General features: G+C 49.3%; 2 protein-coding genes across 2 annotated transcripts in view; one reads left to right on the top strand and one right to left on the bottom strand.

The window, feature by feature from the left end:
- SGPL1 (sphingosine-1-phosphate lyase 1) overlaps positions 1–10,401 on the top strand; it is a 30,134-nt gene extending 19,733 nt beyond the window's left edge. The window contains exons 7-14 of the mRNA XM_058841409.1: positions 1,828–1,916; positions 2,609–2,714; positions 3,161–3,259; positions 4,002–4,151; positions 5,138–5,376; positions 5,928–6,074; positions 6,968–7,088; positions 7,170–10,401. Coding sequence (XP_058697392.1) covers positions 1,828–1,916; positions 2,609–2,714; positions 3,161–3,259; positions 4,002–4,151; positions 5,138–5,376; positions 5,928–6,074; positions 6,968–7,088; positions 7,170–7,310 — 1,092 coding nt within the window. The 3' untranslated portion in view covers positions 7,311–10,401. The remainder of the gene's footprint in view (positions 1–1,827; positions 1,917–2,608; positions 2,715–3,160; positions 3,260–4,001; positions 4,152–5,137; positions 5,377–5,927; positions 6,075–6,967; positions 7,089–7,169) is intronic.
- A 921-nt stretch (positions 10,402–11,322) lies between these two features.
- Positions 11,323–16,224, bottom strand: PCBD1 (pterin-4 alpha-carbinolamine dehydratase 1). Its single transcript, XM_058841411.1, has 4 exons — positions 16,070–16,224; positions 12,892–13,023; positions 12,487–12,567; positions 11,323–11,977 (listed from the first exon to the last, which is right to left on the bottom strand). The coding sequence occupies exons 1-4, from the start codon at positions 16,070–16,072 to the stop codon at positions 11,879–11,881; spliced, it is 315 nt and encodes a 104-aa protein (XP_058697394.1). The 5' UTR covers positions 16,073–16,224; the 3' UTR covers positions 11,323–11,878.
- Between the last annotated feature and the right edge of the window lie 683 nt (positions 16,225–16,907).

Genomic DNA, 16,907 nt, shown 5'->3' with positions numbered 1-16,907 from the left:
CCTTTTCAAAAGCAGATGATCTAGGTGAGCGTAGGGAATGCTGCCCAGCAAGGAGCAGGCCTGGTGTTCAGTAACACGAATCCCAAGATCCCCACATCTTTCCTAGCAAAGTTTTCACAATCATTATCCTAAGCAGTGTTGCAAGGATAGCAACAAATATGCAATAATTCCATTCCTCTTCTCCCACCCAATAGGAAGGCAGTCTATCACCAGCTGGGTTTTTTTTCCCAAAGGTAATCACAACCTGACAGATCTTTTCATAAAGGGCATTGAGAAGTGAGTGGCACAGCCCATAAAACCCTTAAAACATTGTGTTCCAGCTGCCATCCATTTGCTTCACAATTAATGCAGTGATGTCTTCATCCAGTGTGAAGCTCTGTTAGGTTTTATCTCTGACAGCTGTTGCTTTTAAAGTTCTCCCCAAAAACAGGAATTGTCTGTGGTATGACAGTCGCTTCCACACTGCCTGTGGCAGCAGCTGCTGCTGGCTTGGATGGTGGTAGGAACAAATCCTGGCAGGCTGTGAACTTTGTTCCTTATCTCTGTACTTCATGTTAGTCATTGTCACACAGTCAGGCTTTTTCGGGGTTTGCAGCCATGTCAGCAGGGAAAACCCAAAGGAAAACCCAAGCTTCCAGATGTCATAAGGCATACAAATGGGATCGGGTCCTTTTTATGTTTATTTTTGAGGGGGAAGAGGTTAAAAGGGGAAGTTGCAGTTGGTTCAGCAGGTCTGAGGAGCAAAATTAGCTCCCCATAAGCAGTCTAAGTAGATTTTTGATTCCTCATTTACCTGAACCTCTGTATAACTGTCCCAACTACCCCTTATCCTCAGGTTATGGCTCACCCAGTAAGCCAGTCCTGCAGGCTGCTTGAAAAACCAACCTCACATTTTCCCAGGTTAAAATATTACTAGAGAAGGTTGTACCCAGCGTCCCCTGCATGCCAGAACTTGTAAAAGCTGACCTGCAAGAGACCTCCCACTTGAGGAATTCCTTCCTGTGAAGAGTTTAATTTATGTATTTGCACCAGCTCTTGAGTTCAAGTATGCAATAGTAAACCTGTGTGTGCCTTCCTCTCTTCCACCTCGTGATGCAAACCCTGTGGTCAGGGTGAAGAGGGCTGGGACAGCAGGGTTAGTGGGTGGTGCAGATCCTGAGGGACTGGCTGGGGAGAGGAATGCACAAATTTCTCCTGGTGTAAAATTTCTTGTGTCCCTGAGGGCTCAGAAGGTCTGGTGTTGAGGAGACCTTGGCTGGCCTCTGCACAGCGGAGGTGGGAGAGAGCTCCGAGTCCTGCAGCATTCCAGTTTCTGGGAAGGTTTTGTGGCTCAGGAGTGGTGCCAGCCCTGAGCTGACTCCGTGCCTCAGCATGGCACTGCTCCAGACCTAATAAACCCTGCTGGACTTCAGCTGACTTAACACAGAATCAACTTTGTTGTTTCCGTATACGTGGCATAATTAATCTGTAATGCAGGTAAACAATCCCCAGGTAATCAAGAGCTTAAGTACCAGTAGTTTGGTGAGGTGAGGTGACTGCAATGTGGTTCCCCTCCTGTTGGGCTCTGGAATTCTATACTTTTTGTTTGTTTTCCCTTTCCCTCGTCCCATTTAAATGGAGGATTCAACATTTAAAAGTGCATTTTCAAGCTGAGTGTCAGCTGCTTCTTGCTGTTCAGTGGCTTCTCCTGCTCTTTAAACCCTGAGTCATCCTGTGTACTTCTGAAGCAGAGGCAAGAGTTGCTGTGCCTGCATCCCCATTTTGCTTTTCCCTTCTGCAACACCACCCATTGTTATTTTTCCTTGTTTGCTTCTTTTCTGGTGACAGATGACATCGGGGGGGACTGAGAGCATCCTGATGGCCTGCAAGGCATACAGAGACCTGGCTTATGAGAGAGGCATCAAACAGCCAGAAATGTGAGTGGTGCCACTGCAGCTTTTTTCTTTGGGGGCTTGTGAGATTTACTGTCCCCCTTGTGCCAAGTGCTGGACCTCAATAATCCTTCATTTCATAGCTCATTGCTACCTATTCCTTGTCTGTCCCTGTCTGGAGGAGAGAAACCTGTGTGGAAAGAAGAGTTCAAAAGCACAAGAAGTTTTAAAGCAGCTTGGGGGGGGCACAGATGTTGCTGGGGGCTGTGCTGAGCAGCTGTAGTTTGGCAATACCTGTTTGCTGCTCTAGACAGCCTGCTCAGATCAGCTCTGCTCTCGAGCAGAGATTGTCAGGCCCTTTGAAGTATTCAAGGGGTTTGATTTATACAGATCAAAGAGAGCTTAGCCTGAAAACTCTGAGGCTGGAGTTGGGCTGGTTGGAGCTCAAATGAGGAATTGTGCTAATTATTACACTGCTAATGGAGGATTTGCTGTCTCTAATGTGCTGCCTCTTTTCTAGGAAAAGAGCATGGAAAATATTTCTCTGGTTAATTGCTTTGAGGGGAAAATGTAAAAGGAATTGAAACACTGGTGGTTCTTTTCTTCCCTCTCAACATTTAAGGCTCCGACAATGATATGAGGCCTCAGAAAACAGGGTTAATGAAGGCTGTTCAGGCACTGCCACTCGAGATGGGAGACAGCAAATGTTACATTCATTTGATCTGTTCCTTTTCCAGGTTGGTCCCAGTGAGTGCCCATGCGGCCTTTGACAAGGCAGCACACTACTTTGGGATGAAGCTGATCCAAATACCACTGACCAAGGCTATGGAAGTGGATGTTCAGGTATCCCTTTAGTCTCTCTCTGTGAGGGAATTAACATTGCACAGCAACTAGGCAAGAAATCTACCCATCCAGGTAGCAAGTCAGTGGATAAAGAGGGAGGAATACTTTCTGGGAACAATGAAAAACAGCACAAGTAAGTGCCTGTCATTGCAGATGAAGTTGTATTTGAAATAACTGGATGTTATCCCTTTGTCCCATGGGATTCATTCAGACTCAGGTAATTTATGTATTTCATAAATATCCCCAGATTTCAGAGGAGGGTGAATGAAAATATTATGGTATTTCTAAGTGGATGATGAGTGGTTGTAGCTCATTACTTTCCTCTCTGTACACTTTTATGCATTGTTTTTTAAGACCAGACTCTGCATATTCTTACTCTTTATCTTTCTTGGCAGGATGGCACTTGGTAAATGGAATGTGAGCATCTTCTCTCTTTAAATCTTCAGGCAATGAGGAGAGCTATCTCAAGGAACACAGCCATGCTGGTCTGTTCTGCTCCCCAGTTCCCACATGGAATTATGGACCCCATTGAAGAGGTGGCAGAGGTAGGTAGGATACCCCTACCTGCAGGAACTTATGTGTTGTAGCAGTAAAACCAGCACAAGAAGAGTAGAGGGGTTCCAGGATGCTGAGCAGTGGATTTGGTGGGGGGATCTCACTGGTTGGAAGGTTATTACTGTCCTCAAATGAGCTGTTGACCAACAGCAGGGTAGGTAGGATGCAGCTTGGGATTGAGGGGGAATGTGAGACAAACCAGAAGTGCTCGTTCCTTGCTACCTGAAAGGAGAGAACACCTAAATGGCTCACCTGGTGAAAAGGCTTTGATTTAGGGCCTGCTGGTTGTAGCAAAATTGATGTGGAAGTCTGAGGAATGCTTGGAGGGAGTAGGAGTGAAAGGGCTGGGATCTTATTTTCTGAACACACCTCTTGATTTCTTTCCTCTCTGTGCTCCAGTTATTTATTTTGTATGTGACCAGCCAGGGCCTCTGACCTTCTGTTCATTTGGCTCATGCCCTTTTACTTTATTGAGAGTACTCCTTTCAGACAATGTTGTCACAGTCCTTTGGCAAACACAGCAAACTACCAAAAATGCCACGTGGTTTTTCCTGTGTGCAGGAAAAGGCATCCCACAAACAGCCAGCCCTTCCACATCACCTTGAGAGTGGTGTGATGCTCTCAAAGGGTTCAGTGAACATTTAACTGTGAAATGCCAAATTCATCTTGCTGACTGGAGTTTGGGTGCCCCAGCCACATCATTTTGTTCTCTGATCTCTTGTTCACACACAGCTTGCAGTGAAGTACAAAATCCCCTTCCATGTGGATGCCTGCCTGGGTGGATTCCTTATAGCTTTCATGGACAAGGCAGGGTTCCCCCTAAAGCGTCCCTTTGACTTCCGTGTGGAAGGTGTGACCAGCATTTCTGCTGACACCCACAAGGTAAGGAAAGGGCAAAAGGGTCTTCCAGTGCTTACATTTTTGGGGTGTGATTCCTCTTGTCATCCTTGCCTTCAGGCATTTTTTTCCTTACTGTGTGGAGGAGCACTGAGGTGCAGGGGTAGGGGATGCTCTGTTCACGTTCTTTGTGCAATGTGCTAAAGTACAGAACTCCTCAGGCTGGAAAAGACCTCTAAGGTTGAGTCCAACCTGTGACCAGTCCTCACTTGATCAACCAGACCAGAACACTGAGTGCCACACCAGTCATTCTGTGAACACCTCCAGGCATGGAGACTCCACCACCTTCCTGGGCAGCCCCTTCAACCCTGACAGCCCCTTTTTCCTCTTCCACAAAGAAATTTCTCCTGATTTCCAACCTTAACCTCCCCTGGTACAACTTGAATCTGTGTCCTCTTGTCCTGTTATTTGTTTCTTCTGAGCAGAACCTGACCTGGCTGTCCCCTCCTGTCAGGGAGTTGTGCAGAGCCAGAAGGTTCCCCTGAGCCTCCTTTGCTCCAGGCTGAGCCCCTTTCCCAGCTCCCTCAGCTGCTCCTGGGGCTCCAGCCCCTTCCCAGCTCCGTTCACTTCCCTGGACACGCTCCAGCCCCTCCAGGGCTCTCCAGGGCTGTGAGGGTCCAGAGCTGGTTGCAGCACTCAAGGGCCCCCAACACTGTCCTGCTCCTGCTGGTCACACTGTTCCCGATCCGGGCCAGGTGCCATTACCACGTGGGCACATGGTGGCTCATGTACAGCCACTGTCACCAGCACCCCAAGGCCCTCTCCAGCTTTCCCCCAGCCTGGAGCTGCAGGGCTTTGCTGTGACCCCAGGGCAGGACCTGGCACTTTGCCTTGCTCAGCCTCTGCCCATGGCTCCAGCCTGTCCCAGGTGTTCTGCTCTCCAGCAGATCCACAAATGGGATCTTGGGGAGGGCTTGGATACATTCCTGTGTCCTCTTGCTGCTTTCTAACCCTTTCTGTGCCCCTTGCAGTATGGCTACGCTCCCAAGGGCTCCTCAGTGGTGCTCTACAGTGACAAGGAGTACAGGAAGTACCAGTTCTTCATAGCCCCTGACTGGCAAGGGGGAATTTATGCCTCCCCCTCCGTGGCAGGCTCCAGGCCTGGTGGGATCATAGCTGCATGTTGGGCAACCCTGCTGCACATCGGAGAGTCGGGCTACGTGGAGGCTACGAAGAGGATCATTACAACAGCCCGTTTCCTCGAGTCTGAGTACGTGGGTGCCTCAGAGTTTGGATCCTGCTCTTCAGCCCTGGGCTGGACCCCTCCTCCCAAACTGCTTTTGTTTTCCCCTGGTACTTTCTTGGGGGGACCTACTGGGCAATTCTGGGAGAACATTTGTTTGTGCCCAGATAGCTGAGGAACACAGATGGGAGGGGTGCAGACACCTTTATTCAGCTTGGCTTTGAGAATTCCTTCTGCCTCAGCCATGGCTGAGGGGGAATCTGGAGGGAGGATAAAAGAAAGAGTTATACTCTTCCTTGTTGGGATTCTTAGCTGGCTATCTAAGAGCTGACTTTCTCTGCTTTTCTGTCTTCTCTCTTTTCCATTTCTTCCTGAGTTTACTTGACTTTAGGGTATGTAATGACCCAGATCCTCTGGGAAGTCCCAATGGCCCGGGCTGGGTGCATGATTTTTGGGTGGGAATGTGCTACCACCTGTTCCCTTCTGTAGCTTATCCTTTAAGGCTCCAGCTGGGTGGACAGAATGTCTGAACCTTGTAACCCTGATCAGTCATTTCTTTTCTCCTCCTTCTTTTCAAGGTTGAGAAAAATCGACAGCATCTTCATTTTTGGGAAGCCAGAGGTGTCTGTCCTCTCCATTGGCTCGGACACTTTTGACATCTATCGATTATCTAATTTTTTAGCTGCAAAAGGATGGAACTTGAATGTCCTACAGTTCCCACCAAGGTGAGCATGTGGAGACCAGAGAGTGATGGATGTAGCCAGGGTATGCAAGATGGTCAACTTCAGGCCACGTAGCTCTCGTGATTTGCTGAGTACTCTTGTCCATAGCTGATAAATTGTATGTGGAATTTTCCACTGCAGAGCAGGAATCACTTTTGTAATTGCCATTATACAGCAGTGAGGATAAAGTAATAGTAATTTTAATGAGCCTGGCAGAGGACATATCTGAGGCTCCCTTTCTATTTACCTCTATGTAATACAATCAGAGGAATATAAATAACCAAGGCTCTATCTCATGTTTAGTTAACTGAGGGTTTGTAGATTAATTTATTTGTTTTTGTCTTCTTACTGCCCACTGAAGATGAAGGAAATTAAAACAGCAGTGAAGGGCTAATGATTGTTAATGTAAAATTAATCTTTGTCACAGACTTTCCTTAAGTGGGAAGTTGGGCTTCTGTGGGCAAAGGGGGCCAGTGCTCCCAGATGCAGCTGTACTGAAAAAAATTTTAACTGGCCATGTAAAGCCAAGTCCAGAGAGCTTGAGGTGATAGCTCAGAGGTGGGTGTTTCCTTCTGGTGATGGCTTAGAAGCTGCAGAGGAAGGAGAGGGAAATGATGGCAGGGGTCACCATGCTTGCGGGCAGCTGCATGTTTCTCACCAGAGGTACCTGGAATGAGGTGAGAAACTTTAACCTAATTGTGAAGTCAGGAAGGAGGGAAGAAGGAGCTGGTTCTAGCAAGCATTTAGCAGGGATTACCCTTAGTGAGAGTCTGTTTTAAGGAGACAGACAGTTATCACTGGCCACAGAAGGGCTCAGCTGCTGTTGGGTGCTCAGAAAATGTGGAGCTGTGTGTGCTGGAGGTGGTTAATCCCTGCCCTCTGCCCTGCCTGCCCAGCATCCATCTCTGCATCACGCAGCTGCACACGAAGCCTGGCGTTGCTGAGCAGTTCCTGAAGGATGTCAGGGACAGCATCCAGGACATCATGAAGGACCTCAACGCCAAGACCACCGGCATGGTGAGGAGGCCAGCACACAGTGAGGGGGGGTTTGGGCTGAGGGTGTTTCTCCTGTGTAACAGCCTGCTCTTCTCTGCTTAGGGAGCCATCTATGGAATGGCACAGTCGGTCCCAGACAGGAGCCTGGTAGCGGAGATTTCCCAGGCCTACCTGGATGGCCTCTACAGCACGGATGTTCCCAGCAGTGAAAAGCACATGAATGGCTCTCCCAGCCACCACTGACTGTAGCGCAACAATTGGTGCCTTGCCAGCGAGCACTGGGGTGGTTCCAAAGGTTTCCTAGGGAAAGAGATTGCAGTTCCTTTGTTCCTACAATTGCAGGCCTGAGGGTGGCTTGATCTGGAAAAAATCCTTCCCTGTCTTAGTCTGTTCTGAAATCTGCATTGTTTTCATGCCCAATTTCTGTTTTAGGGCTTTTCCTCCCTCCCCCCTGCCTGTTTTCATCATGGCTATTGATGGTGAATTGAATGTCCATTCCACAGCTCCGAATTCCTCAGGTATTCTGCATGTCACTTCATTCCATGTTGTTTCTCCTCCTCAGACCTGGTATTCAGCCAGTGTCCAGCCAAGTGTTAAATTCGAGTTCTCACATTGTGTTCCATGGCTCCAGTCATCCCGGAAGTTAATGGTAGACAGTAAATTGGAAATTCTGTTTTCTCTTGAGTATTCGTGTAGGCTGCTGCATTTAACAGACCGTGCTGGGAGCCTTATATCTGTGTAATGCAGAGCTGATAAATTGGCAGAGGGAAGGTAGTGGCCTCCTTTTGAAATCCCCTCTGGAGATCTCAGTGAGACTGCAATCAATATCTGCTGAGGGGGAGAAAAAAGCAACACAAAATCCTTTTCTGGAATCTCTTGGAACAACAGCAGAAATAGAAACCAAGCAGGTGGCGTAGGGAGAGGAACTGGATGGTACTGAAAACCCCGGGTACATCGTGGCTGTTTTGCTCCTCTGCCTCTTGAAGAAGACATGCCTTGACCACCCAGGAATGCTGTTTTCCCTTGCACAAATCTGGAGGGAGGTGCAAAGCTCATTTCACTGTTCAGAACTTGAAGGTTTTACACTGTCCCCTCACAATGCTGTAGCAGAGCCAGCCAGGCCCTGGCCCATGTCACAGCCAGGGACGTCGTGCACACAGATGGTTTTTTTTACCACGGTCTTTTAGTATCAAAAAGGTGACTTTTGTAATAGCAGTAATCTCAGCTCTTTGCACTGATTCTTTTAAGGCACATTCTCAAAAGGGCATTCACCATTGTGCCTTGATGCTTCTCTGGCTTTTTTTTTTTTTTGTGACATGCCAGGGAGGGTTGGAGGGTTCAGCTGTTTGACCATGACCTTGGTTGTGGTCGTTTCTTTATGGTACTAATTCTGAAAACAAACCTCAAAGGCAGGCTGGCCTCAGAGGAAGCACCCTTGCCTGTTAGGTAGGAAAGTAGTTGCAATGAGCCAAGTCCCTTCACAGTATTACAGAGATGCTGGGAGAAGCAGAGGAAAGGATGCAGCAAGTCAGAGGTGTTCCAGCCATGGGCATGTGGCTCAGCCTTCCTATTTTTCCCTACCGTTTTTAGGGTGAGAGTTTTCCTTGTGAGGCTCCTGTGGCAAGGACAAGCCAGAATCTCTCTAGTTAATCCTGCAGGGCTTTCCCATGTTTCCTCTGAGCTTTTTGCATGGAGCAGAGAGGCGAAGACTTCACACCGTGTCTGCACAGCCCTGTGCAGGGCATCTGAAGGCATCTCTCTACTGTGGCCTGAAGCTGAAGCACAGGAATTTTAAGGAATGAGAAGGTCACTGACCAGCTCCTGCACAAACCAGCGCAGCCTTGGGCCCAGCCATTGTGGGAAGGATCCTGGCTTTCCAACAGCTTTATCCCCTGTGCTAAGAGACACAAGCATTTTGGCCATCTGCCCTGAGCTTGATTACTTCATGTGAGTCTCTGAGCCCTTTTGAAATCATTGAATTGCCCAAGAGTCTCTTGATGGTGGTATCAGCTCTGGCAGTTTGTATTGGACCTGTTTGTTCTCTCAAGGTCTTGCCAATGTGACCATTACTGTATCTCTGAGTTTGCAGTACTTTGGAGACAGTCTTCAGCGTCTGGCTACTGTGATGGTTCTCTTTGGAACCGAGATTTGACAAAACAAAACAAAAAAAAAGGGGAGGTACTCTTTCTGTTTCTGCTTTAAAAGAAAGAAAGGGTGGGTGGATTAGGGTAGGTTGAAGGAGAGCAAAACTCCCTTCTCTTCCTTCCCTGGTTGTGTTTTCCTCCCAGGAATTAGGTGGATCTAACAGATCAGTGCTCCATTTCACATTTTTGGATGTTTTTGAAGATGTTATTTGTAAGTCAATGTATTCTATTCTGGGCTTTGCTTATTAATAATATTTGTGGGTTTAATTGTTCCATGTGTATTTGTCCCACACTGTAAATGTAATCCTGTGGTCGGGAATAGGCCACTGTAATTCCCTGGTGTGTAGTTTTTATTCATCCTTGTCACCTAACATGTAATCTACATCTACTTTATCATGCCAAATGGTCTTGGAAAAGCGGATTTAGAGGCTGTGTGATTGTTTCAAAGATGAAAAAAAAAAAAAAAAAAGAATTTGATGAACTGGATTATGATCTGAAACTGGACGGTACTTTTAGACCTGGGGGGGATCCTTGCCCCTGTTAATTCCTGTGGGATTTTCAGCTTTTCCAAGCGGGACGCTCAATTTGTTGCTTGTTAGAAAGCACTCCCAAGGGATTCACCTATTCTTAGGTACTAGAATGAAGAGTATCCAGTGGGATGGACCAAGAAGAGATGTGTGTCTTCATGCCATGGATTTCATCTGCACTTTTCTGATGACTTGGGGAAGAAGGGAGCGGAAGGGTTGCGTACAACACAATAATACCTTGCCCAATAAATCCATGAGGACTTTTTAATGGACAAATGGGATGAGTCAATCTGATGGCAGTTTTCTGGTTTGCTTTGATTTGCCACTGTTGAACTGGAGGCTGAAATAGCTGGAGAGCTGGTGAAAATGGGTTTGTATTAAAACGGTGCATTTTGGCTATCTAGGCTCACTGAGCTCTTCTTTTTCTGCTTCAGTACTTGTTTGAATGAATGGGGACCTGTTGTTCCTGGAATTTTCTCATGCACAGCCTGGTCTGTGGCAGGGAGGATGGTTTATGAATCTTACTAACTCTGCCTGAGGACTGCTCTGTCCTGTCAAAATGAAGGTGGTGTCCATGTCTGCATCTTGTGTGTCATGTTCCAGGATGCTGGAAGTTTTAAGAGCTATGGATTTTCTATCAATACTTTGTAGAACTTTAAAGGGTTAAAAAAAGAGAAGAAAAAAATACCTGAACTGAGTGTTTGTAGTGTTTTTCCCCAGACTATTGTGCTGAAAGCAGATGCTGCTGGTTTCACATGGGATTGTTCATTGTATCAGTGAAGATCGTGGACCACCAAATCCACCCACCCTTCTTCTTTTTGGGAAGTGTTCCACCCTAAGTGGCCCCTGCCCTGGTGCCTTGCTGCTTTTGTGCCTTTTGGTTGTACTTTGCCTGTGTTTGTGCCCCAGCTGTGATTTTACAGGAGCAATTTTTACCTGCCCTGGCTTTGATCATCTCTTTGTCTTTCAGACCCCAATTGCTCTGAGGTGAATGCACCTGCCATTTCTGTGTGAAGTTTTTCTGTGGCAGAGGCACCTTCTGGAGAGCAGTCAGGGCAGTACCTGCCCTTGGGAAAACCTGTTGGTATCATTTGATCAGTGAGGCCTCTTTCCAAAGAGCCATCAGGTTAAATGAGATGTTTATTGTAAACATTTTCGGTGGTATCCTACTAAAGGCTGGCTCCAGTCGGGGTGAGACCTGGATGTAATACTGCTAGAGAGGGGTTACAGCAATGACAAATTGCACAGCACCTTGCTGCTTGGTTACAGAGAAGCCAGAGGGCTCACGAAACACGTTTTAGGCAGAAAGCACATCCCAGGAGGTAAGGACTAACAACAGGGGCTGGATGGGGGCAGGCTCTGGACAGATTTAATGGTGCAGTGCTGTAACTTGACTCTGAAAGGACATCGACCTGTTGGAGCCAGTCCAGGGGAGGCACCAAGATGATCAGAGGGGATGAAGCACGTCTGCTATGAGGAAAGGCTGAGGGAATTTGGATTGTTCAGCCCAGAGAAGAGAATCTTTGGGATGACCTAATTGTAGCCTTCCAGTGCCTGAAGGAACCAACAAGAAACATGGAGAAGGACTTTTTACAAGAGCATGTAGTAACAGGACAAGGGGGGATGGATTCACACAGAATAGGTTTAGATGGGATATTGGAAAGAAATTCTTCCCTGTGAGAGTGGCGAGGCCCTGGCACAGGGTGCCCAGAGCAGCTGTGGCTGCCCCTGGATCCCTGGGAAGTGTCCAAGGCCAGGCTGGACAGGGCTGGGAGCGACCTGGGATAGTGGAAGGTGTCCCTGCCCATGGCAGGGGGTGGAAGGAGGTGATCTTTAAGGATCCCTTCCAACCCAAACCATCCCATGACTCATGACATGACTGACTCCTGGTGAGAGGCTCAGCAGGTGGGTGTGGGATCACATGGCTAAGGAAGGGTTTAAGGATGGAATTTGCAAGATTGGAGATGGATACATGCACCCTGAGAAGTGCCTCCATCCATCTGAGCTGCGCTGGGGAGGCTGGCGAGGTGCCGGGCTGTCTGGATCCAGGATCTAGCTTGGAAGTGGGAAAATGCTTTGGGTGCAGCCATCTAGGCAGGACACAGTGGCACAGAGGGTTTTTGGCTGCGTGGATCCCTGGTCAGGAGAGGGAAGCTGCCACCTGCTCGATGAAGCTGGCCAGGTTGATGTCTCGCTCCGATAAACCTCCGCAGTCGTGGGTGCTCAAGGTGATGTGAACCTACAGCAGACAGAGAGGCCGAGGGTTGTTGTCAGAAACAGCAGGGCTGGATTTCCCAGTGCTGCATCTGATGAGGCAGTAGCTCCAAACTTGTTAGCAAAATTCCCTGGGGTGGCAGAGGTGCTCTGGCATTTTGCCTGGATTTTCTCCTTCCTACAGCTCATCCTGGCCACAAGCTGTCACTGCCACCTCTGCCTTGGTCACAGCAGCCACCTGTGCCCGTTTTCAGCTCACTCTTTCCCCAGAAGCTTTTCCTGTGGCTGCTACTTGATACAGGTTTAAAAAAGCAAGCCTGGTGCCAGCCTACGGCAGCTGCTCCTCAGCTGGACAGGGAAAAAGGAGGAGGAAAGGATCTGTGATAGCTGTAGGCTGGCTGTGATACAGGAGTAACAGCTGAGGGAAGAGGTCCTGCTGATGAGAACAGGACTTGCTGCTTCTGTTTTATCCCTCAGAAAAGGCAGCTTCTCCCTGAAGTGCTCTGATTTGTCCCCACCACCTGTGTTTCTTACCTTGTTGTACACATTGAACCATTCGGGATGGTGATCCAGTTTTTCTGCCTGTAGAGCCACTCTGGTCATGAAGCCAAAGGCCTGAAGGGTAAGAAGGAAAGTTATCTCTGAACTACTTACCCTGCAGCATATTGGTTTTCACCCCATTACTATTAATTTTACACTGCCAACCAAATGCAAGGCCTGGGATATTCTGGGAGTTTTCTATGGGTTTTCCTCCTCCTTAGGAGTGTTTCCCAGACAAACTTTGTGCCGGGTCGAGCACTTTGGTGTCTTGGACAGGTTATTTTGCTCAGCCATTCCAATTCAGGAAAGACATGGAGGGCTTGCTTTGGCTGAGCTTTGCAGAGGGGACTCCCTGCTCCACAACCCAGCTGTAAAACTCGATGCCCCTGGTGCTCGTACCCGGTTGAAGTCCTTGAAGTGGAACTCTTTGAAGATGGCATCTCTTCCTTCCACCTCGTTCCACCCCACAGCTCGCAGGTTTGGCAGCAGCTGCTCCCTCTCCTCTGTGCTCAGCCTGTGGGCTTTTCCTGCCTGGCAAGGAAAGGAAAGTGAAGAGGAGCAGGTCAGCATGGCAGAAGTGGGATGAAGCAGATGTTTAGAGCAGTGAGGCAGCCCATGGGTGGTGGAGTTATGGGAACATGGAGGTAGCGGCAGAGTGGGTGGGAGGGTTGGAATATCAATGTCCTCTGCTCCCAGCCTGGAATACATCCTGCATGTACCAAGGAAGCCCAGCCAGTCCCTTCTGTCCTCTCACCTGCAACACCTCCCACAGTGCCTGAGGCACTAAGAAATGATAACCTGCATGAAGTTAAACTCCAAAATACACTTTCTTTTACATATAATCTTCTGGGGGAAAAAAAAAAAAAAAGCTTAAAAAGCTGAATCTCTTGTGATCATTTCTAGATCTGAGAGCTGCTTTAGGGTTCTCCAAGCAGGAGGGCTTATTTATTTATTTATCTATCTATTTATTTATTCATTCACTTATTGTGAGCCTGCTTTTGAGGAGAAAGAAGTGGTGTGGATCAGAGATGAGTCACACTAAGCTGCAGTTCAGCTGCTTTTTCCATCTCCTTTATATTACAATGGATTTTAAGAGGCTGTTTCTGCCTGTGAGGAACAAAGGGCAAGAGGGAGGGATTGTGGTTGAGCTCTGCCTTGGGCAGAGCTGCTGGTACTTAGTTTTTAAGGGGTGGTAGTGGGGAAGCAGCAGTTCTTGGCTTTGAGGAGTGTTTATAGACAGAGATGAAACCAAAATGAAGCTCTTGGGGATGGGGGCTGCCCGAGCCAGCTCTGCTCTGGCTCAGCGGGGAAGGCAGGAGAGAGTGCAGAGGGGCACTGCTCTCTGAAATGTTATGTTCTGGCAATTAAAATTCTTTCACAGAATCACAGATTGTTCTGAGTTGGAAGGGACCCACAAGGATCATCAAACTCCTACTCCTGGCTCTGCACAGGACAGCCCCAAGAATCTAGCCGTGTGCCTGAGAAGTCCTTGAGCTCTGGCAGATTTGGGTGAGTTGATCTTTCCAGTTGGTGATGATGATAAGGGCCTCTTTGCAATTTATTTTCTTTTATGTGCTGTAGAGCCAAGTGTAGCAAGCTAGATACGAGTTTTGACAAATCTGACCCAGTTTTTTAAGGGTATTTGGTCAGCAGCCCCTTGAGATACTTTGCTTGGGCATCAATTCTCAGAAATGGCACCTTAAACAACAGAACAACTGAGGCAAATCATCCTCTCCTATGGTTTCCCTGTTCACAGGATGTATAAAACCAAAGAACCAGCTGTGAAACGGATGTTTTTTGTGTGTGGTTCTTGCATGTTTTTGGGAAGATTGGAAAGGTGATACCCTATTCCCATGGCTGAGTGGATGCCTACATGTCTGTGTATCCATGGCCCTTAGACTGCACGGAATGGAGAGTGCCAGGGTGTCACTGAACCCTAGCGTGGGGTGGGATACTTTCTCTCCCCCTGGCATTGCAGCTGCAGGATTTTTGGGGAAGGCCTTCCTTGCCTCTGCATATTTTGGACAATCCCCTGCCAGCCCCAGCTCTGTCACTCCCTCTCCACCCCCCAAATGTCAACGGAGCGCTGGGCTGGGAGGGAAGGCAGTGAGTAAACACGACTTAGCTCAATAAACCCTGAGCCGTTGCCCTTCCCTGCTGATGGTGTGATAAGCCGGGCACAGGTATCTTAGCAACTGGATAACGTGGGGACAGAGGATGGCTCTGCACAGGGCGCTGCCAGGGGGGCACCCCTGGGGGCTCTGATGGGAATAGGGCAGGGCTGCACCAGGATTTGGGACCAGGGGCTGAAACCTGCTCCTTATGGGTGCTAACAAGAGGAAAGGTAAAAGCTGGAGTTGTTTGGAGCAGAGGGGTATGGGCTCCAAACCAGCCTTCCCTGGGCAGAGCAACAAAGGGACGTGGTGTAATTGTTCTTTTTCTCCCTGGTGTAATTGTTCTTTTTCTCCGTTGTGACTCTGTGGGAGGATGGCCCCCGGCGCTTTTTCCAGTCCAGCTCCTCCCAGCACCAGGGGAAGGCATGGAGAGGCTGAGGTTTGGCCCACAGAGCACACAGAGCCAGCTCCTCTGGCTGTGCCATAGGGCAAACCCTCTGCCTGGAGCACTCCCCCTGCCCTCCATCCTGCTCCAATCCATCCTTCTCCACCCCAGGACACTGGCCAGCCTGCTGCTTTTGTCAAGATGGCATGTTAATGCCTTCACTCCTTTAAAACACACTCTTCTCATTAGGGAAATGAAATTATTTTGTTTTCTTCTGCTGGTTCTCAACTGCCAAAAAGTTGGGATTCTTTTTTTTTTTTTTTGCCAGCAGGAAACCAAGTAGATGTGTTGTGAAGCTGAGGGAAAGGAACAGCATAGAAAATTGGGAGAATCTGAACCCTCTTTCTCTAACTAAAATCTTCCCTTTTATAGAATTCTGGAATGGTTTGGGTTGAAAGGGACCTTAAAGCCCATCCAGTTCCACCCCCTGCCATGGGCAGGGACACCTTCCACTATCCCAGGCTGCTCCAAGCCCTGTCCAGCCTGGCCTTGGACACCTCCAGGGATCCAGGGGCAGCCACAGCTTCTCTGGGAACCCTGTGCCAGGGCCTTACCACCCTCCCAGGGAAGGATTTTTTCCTAATGAAAGGTGGAATTTCCACCTAGGAGAAAGTACAGGAGTCAGCCCTGGGCGAGCGGGCAGGGCTGGACTGGTGCACTCCACAAGGCCCACGGGCTTTTGCTGCTATGGAAAAGCCGATTTCCAGCCGGGCCGGGCGTGTTGCAGGGCTGTGCAGACGGAGCACACTTGGGTGGTCGTCCTTGCCCTACAGAATGTGGGGAGGGTCGCTGCTGGGGGACCTTTTCCCTCCTCCTTGCAGAGGAATGAGCCTGGAGAGCGCTGCCTTCGGAAATGGAGCAGCAGCCGGCGGAGCTCCCGCGTTACTGATTAACCGCAGCGCCCTGCTCCTTTCCCCCTTCCCTCCTGCCTCTCCTCGGAGCCTCCAGCTGCCGCTGGAGCATTTCTGCCTTCGAAAAGACGGAACAAGCAGCCGGCTTTCCCCAGCAGCGAACTTACCATGGCCCGCGGCTCTCCGTGCCCTCCGTCCCCGCTGCGGGTCGGGTGATGCTCGCCGTGCCGGATCCCGCCGGAGCCGGGGCTTGTCCGGGATGGCGGGAGGCGTGGCGAGGCTACCGGGTCCACCCACGGCCAGCCGAGCCTTGCCAGCCCTGGCCACCTGCCTGTGAGGCCGCACGGGGCCGTGGGGCTCCGGGGATGCCCAGACAGGCTCTCTCGGAAGCCCTGCACGGCACGATGCGCTTTCCCCCTGAACCGCGCACCCCTCTCCTGCGGGTCGCTTCCTTAGCCCGGGGCACAAGGAAAAGGTGGAGCGGCATGGAGGGGGCAGCTGGAGCCAGCACCGCTGGATGCTGCTGGCAGCAGGTGTGAGGAGGGTGATGGTGCAGCCCGGAGCATCCTCGGCTGCTTTGTCTGGGACAGCCCGGGGACTGAGAACCGTGGGAATGGGGAGGAAGGAGGCCAAGTGCCCCACGCAACATTCCGAGCGTTCTTAATGTGTTTTCTGCCGTTGCCGAGGGAGTGGTGTGTTCATGGATGCTGAGTGCTGCTCCCTGGCATTTTCCCTCTCCCGGCCAGATGGATTTGTGCCCATGTCCTGCAGCTCGTCGTCTGCTGAACCCACTCACATGATGGGCAGTTTTCCAGTGCTGACAACAATTTTTTACTGTGCTGGTGTACGTGGCAGACAGAAATTCAGCCCCCTGCTATTCCCTCATGGCTTTCTTCACCTCTGAAGCAACTAATTCCAGATTTATTTATTTTTTTTTTAATTTTTAATACAGTGTGACATACATCCCTTGTATATACTCTTATGCACATTTTGTTTTCTACTGTA

Source organism: Poecile atricapillus, chromosome 6, assembly GCF_030490865.1.
Source record: "Poecile atricapillus isolate bPoeAtr1 chromosome 6, bPoeAtr1.hap1, whole genome shotgun sequence".
Lineage (NCBI taxonomy): Eukaryota > Metazoa > Chordata > Aves > Passeriformes > Paridae > Poecile > Poecile atricapillus.
Note: the sequence above shows the minus strand (reverse complement) of the source record. Positions and strands in the feature narration are given on the sequence as shown.